Source organism: Acanthisitta chloris, unplaced genomic scaffold (assembly GCF_000695815.1).
Source record: "Acanthisitta chloris isolate BGI_N310 unplaced genomic scaffold, ASM69581v1 scaffold38232, whole genome shotgun sequence".
NCBI lineage: Eukaryota > Metazoa > Chordata > Aves > Passeriformes > Acanthisittidae > Acanthisitta > Acanthisitta chloris.
The window spans coordinates 232-4843 of record NW_008660526.1 but is presented as its reverse complement, the minus strand read 5'-3'; the positions used below and the strand labels follow the sequence as shown (position 1 = coordinate 4843).

Sequence of the window (4612 nt, the reverse complement as noted above, 5' to 3'; positions counted from 1 at the left end):
CCAGTCGGCCGGGGCACAGTGGGGCCATTCTCACCCTGAGACAGCCAGGGCACAGGTGTGCCACTCTTGGCCCAGACAGCCAGAGCACAGCTGTGCCATTCTCACCCCGAGACAGCCAGGGCACAGCTGTGCCACTCTTGGCCCAGACAACCAGGGCACAGCTGTGCCACTCTCAGGGCACCAGGGCCGACCTGTGCAAGGCAGGGCAGTGACGAAACACAGCAGGCAGAGTGGGTGTCCACAGCACTGCATGAGGGCGGCAAACATTATCTCCCTGTTCCAGAAGGACAAAATAGATACAGAATCACAGAATTTAAGGGTTGGAATGGACCTTACAGATCATCCAGCCCTAACCCCTGCCCTGGGCAGGGACACCTCCTCACTAGATCAGGTCGCTCAAGGCTCAGCCAGCCTGGCCTTGAACACCACCAGGGTCAGGACAGCCACCATGTCCCTGGGCAACCTGTGCCAGTGTCTCACCATATATTTGTCCCAGACAGGAAAAGAGTGCAGGTTTGTTTACTTTGAACTATATTCAGCATGCTGTTAGACCAGGACTTCCCAGATTTAGGTTGCTTTGACACTAGTGTTTGTGGCAGTTGAAGCAGGAGATCCAGGTGCTGGATCTGTACTTGGAAGTGTTCATGGTAACATGAGGAGCTCATTTCTCTGGGCAGTGTTTGTGGATAGCCATGTAGTTCCTGTTTGCCAACAGGAGAAACTTAAATCAAGATCCATGGTTTTCAACAGAATTGCCTGGCTTATATGGTCTTCAAGACAGTATTAATTTTCTATCTAAAGTTTCTTTCAAGTTTTCTGAACTAATATGCAAAATCATATTATTTCATTCTTCACTTGTTAGAATGTGCATTTTGTAACCCTCTGCTATTTTTGAAGTCTAACAAGGCTTGAAGCAGGAAGTTCAAGAGGAATGAAGCTTCTAACTGACCTTAACAGAGGAGAAATGAAAAAAATACCAAAGTTAAGGTAATGACTTACTTTGAAGATCTCAGAAATGGTGTCAGATCTGACAGGAGCTTCTTCCCACTCCTAACAGTTGCCCCAAAAGTACATTTATGTGTTTGGGATTTTTAAATTTTCATTGTCATACCGAGTTTCAGAATGGCATTGTTGTTTGTTCTGTTTTGTGCAGGTCACAAACTGTTTCTCCAGCCCAGTGTGCAGACAGAGCTGGGAAGGAGGTGCAGGAGTGGTCGGAACCTCCGTTAGACAGGACACAGGGAGTACAGGCAAGCTCCTGCCACTGGGACGATGCCCTGTGAGCTGTCAAACACTTAGAGAGGGGCAGCACACAGTTTCTTTTCAACTTAATACAACTTGGCTTTGTTTTGGCTTTTTTTCCTTTGTTTCTTGCATTGGTTTTGTGTCTTTTTGTTTTCTGTGCTATTTTGGGGGTTTTTTTAAGTAGCAGGTTGCAGCAAATGCAGATATTCTGAGTGAAAAGCTATTGGATGATCTGTTGGAAGACACTGCTCAGGAGCTGTGGAGCATGGAGCAGCATGAGAGATGCCAGACTGAGGCCCTGCCTATGACTGACACTCATACCTTAGAGTCAATGTTGCAAAGAATGGAAGAAATTGAAGTAAGATTTTTCTGTCTTGGTTGGTCTCATTAGTGCCAATTGCTTGATTATTGCCCATAAATTGTATTATCTGTAAGTATCTACATTCTTAAATGAAGCAAGGTCTGACTGGATCAGTGTCTGAAATGTAAAACCTGGAAGGAGTCTGTTCTTCCAGCAAAACACAGTGTAAGAACAGGAGAGGAATGCGTGATTAATCTGTTGCTGTAGAGTTGGCAGACCTGAGTTTGCTTCCCACCTCAAGACTTTGTGACTTAGATCATTGTACACGAATGGGAGAATCAGTATGGTGATTATGTTGATTGTCTCACAAAGTATTTGAATATTTATTAATTTGTGTTTTTTCCCTTTTCTGTGCTATAGAATCCCAGTATTTCAGTAGCATGAGTATCTCAAGGATATATGCTCTGGCAATGCAAAGTATTGCACAGGGCAGCATGGGGAAGTCAGACAAGTACATAGTTATCTGTGCCCTTAATTATGTAAATATTCATGAGGTTATAATTTGCTTGAGCTTTCTCATACATTTCTTCCTTTAAAATCTTTCTTCAGTCAGCTCTTCCATTGCTTTTGTTTCAAGTCCCATTTCAACCTTCCTATTGAGTGAAATCCATTGTGACTTAGAACTACTAAGTTGAGTGCCATTTACTTGTAGAGATCTGTTCATCGTTTGGAAGTGTGAAACTGCAGTGTCTTTGTCCCTGAGGCACTGGAGCACCCATTTGGATTCACTGTTGGTGAGGTGGGAGCAGCATGAGGGCCCTTCAGTTGTTTGTCTGAGGGCTGTTGGTCTGAAATGGGAGGAGTTCCCATGGGACTGGCAACTAGTATGGCATTTTGGACAAGATAAACATCTGTGATTTCACTCTCCCACCCCTTTTCTGAGTTCTGTTACCAGCCACAATGAGCCTGCTTTGCCCAAGAAGGATCATGTCCTGCTTTCCTATTGAATGCTAATCAGTACAGCTGAGTTGCTGTCTGTGGGACATGGCTGATTGACTGATGTTGTGTGTTCAAACGCAGAGATCCCAGGAGGCTGTCCGCAGGAGAGTCACCCAGGTGGTGTACACTGACTCCCAGTTCTGGGCCCAGGAAGACAAAATGGGTAACTGCCTTTTATAATGCAACTTTGTGTCCAGTTCTGGGCTTCTCAGTACCAGAGGGACATGGAGCACCTGGAGCAGGTCCAGGGGGGGACTTCCAGTCCCAGGGAGGGACTGGAGCTCCTCATTGATGAGGAAAGGCTGAAGGAGTCGGGGCTGTTCAGCCTCGATAATAGATATCTGAGAGGGACCTCATTAATGTGTGCATGTATCTGAAGGGGGTGCCAGGATGGAAACCAAAACAGCCACAGGTAACAGCAAAAACTGATGCATGGAAGTTCCACCTGAATATGAGGAATAACTTCTTCCCTGTGCAGTCACTGAGCACTGAACAGATTACCCAGAGAGGTCGTGGATTCTCCCTCACTGGAGGTGTTCAAGAACTGTCTGGACCCAGCCCTTAGCCATGTGCTCTGGGCTGGCCCTGCTGGAGCAGGGAGGTTGCACCAGATGACCCACTGTGATCCCTTCCAACCTAAGTGATTCTGTGACTTAGTTTTCCTATAGTCTGTAGCTTTAAATTCAGATGTTTTGAAATCAAAGTCATTGGGTTATGTGTGATCAAATAGCACCATCCAGACACATTTTTTTTCTATAGGTGCTTCTTTCACAGGACAGTTTCTAAAATGTGTTTTGGAAATTAATACTTTATCAGTTTGCTGTTCTTTATCCTACTATTTGATTGAGTAACACAGTGAAGCCACACTGATTTTCCAAGGTGAATATCTGATCACTCACAGACTTTACTGGAATTGTTGTTTAACGCAAGTTGGAAAGTCTCACAATAAGACTGGGGAAGATTTAGCCCAAATCTTTTTTTTTTCCATGTCTCAGATTTATTGCCAAGTTTAATAGACTGTGCTAGTTTTACAGTGGCATATTCTGTGTCTCTGCTGCAAGTATCCACTGGCACCACAAATGATTTATACTAAAGGCAGCATTTCTAAAATTAGCTCTTGAAATCCTATATTGAATTTACATTTTAGGGGCTTTCAATACTCTACTTACCAGAAGGACTTCCCCTTAGAAAGAAGCAAAAGTCTTTGTGAGGACCTGCAGAAGATGTAGTTTTTCTCTTTCAAAGAAACAATTTTAAATGTTATTTCCTTCCTTCTAGAACAGCAAATGGCATCAACAGCTAAAGGATTTATATCTCCTCATCCAGTTCAGATAACCAAGTTAATCGGAGACACAGAGCTAGAAACAGACATTTTATTTGAAAAACCTTTTGATGGCAAGTAAGTGGAATATTTGGCCCTACACTAAACTGTGCTGCATGAGATCTGTGTGTCTTCATTACAGTGTTTTCATTATACTGATCCTTCAAAAAGAGACTTGAAAATCTAGTTCTGTCTTGATGATTCTTTTATATTTCCAGTTATATTGATGTAAATGAAGAAGCAGAGGAAAAATTGCAGACCGGAAATGACATTCTGCAGCCCTTGCCTCTGAATTCTCTACAGAAAGCATGCTCTGAGTCTCTCTCTGTGCCAAGCCGTATGCTCCAGAGCATCTTGGATTATAACAGAAGATACAACCATCATTTAAGGCTTATTTCCCATGAGGTGGTGGGCAGGTTTGATCCATGGCAGATTGCTGAAAGGTACTTGAACTATCTTTGTGGTTTTAAAGTGAATGTATCAGCTGATGACAGGTTTTTCTGTCCTTACTCAGGGGAGGAGTGGGGAGGGGCCGTTTCAATTCCAAACTGAAAGCCAGAAGCTGTTGGCTCTCGGAATGTTTCTCTACAGGTACTCAGTGTTCATGGATTTTGAAGGTAGTTGGGTAAAACAAAAGGATATGGAAGTAGAATGCCTATCCCTTAGTACAAGGAAGAGGTGAAGAAACAGTAAACAGTCTGTGCTGTTTCATTCCTGGCAAAGAAAAATTGTTTCTCAGGCTGAAA

The 4612-nt window shown here is 43.6% G+C and overlaps 1 protein-coding gene across 1 annotated transcript in view; it reads left to right on the top strand.

The window, feature by feature from the left end:
- Positions 1 to 4309, top strand: part of KIAA0753 (KIAA0753 ortholog) — a gene marked incomplete at both ends in the record, with an annotated part of 10735 nt that extends 6426 nt beyond the window's left edge. The window contains 6 exons of the mRNA XM_009069837.1: positions 898 to 987; positions 1154 to 1244; positions 1433 to 1603; positions 2627 to 2708; positions 3824 to 3944; positions 4085 to 4309. Of these exons, the coding sequence (XP_009068085.1) occupies positions 898 to 987; positions 1154 to 1244; positions 1433 to 1603; positions 2627 to 2708; positions 3824 to 3944; positions 4085 to 4309 (780 nt within the window). The remainder of the gene's footprint in view (positions 1 to 897; positions 988 to 1153; positions 1245 to 1432; positions 1604 to 2626; positions 2709 to 3823; positions 3945 to 4084) is intronic.
- Positions 4310 to 4612: the final 303 nt, after the last annotated feature.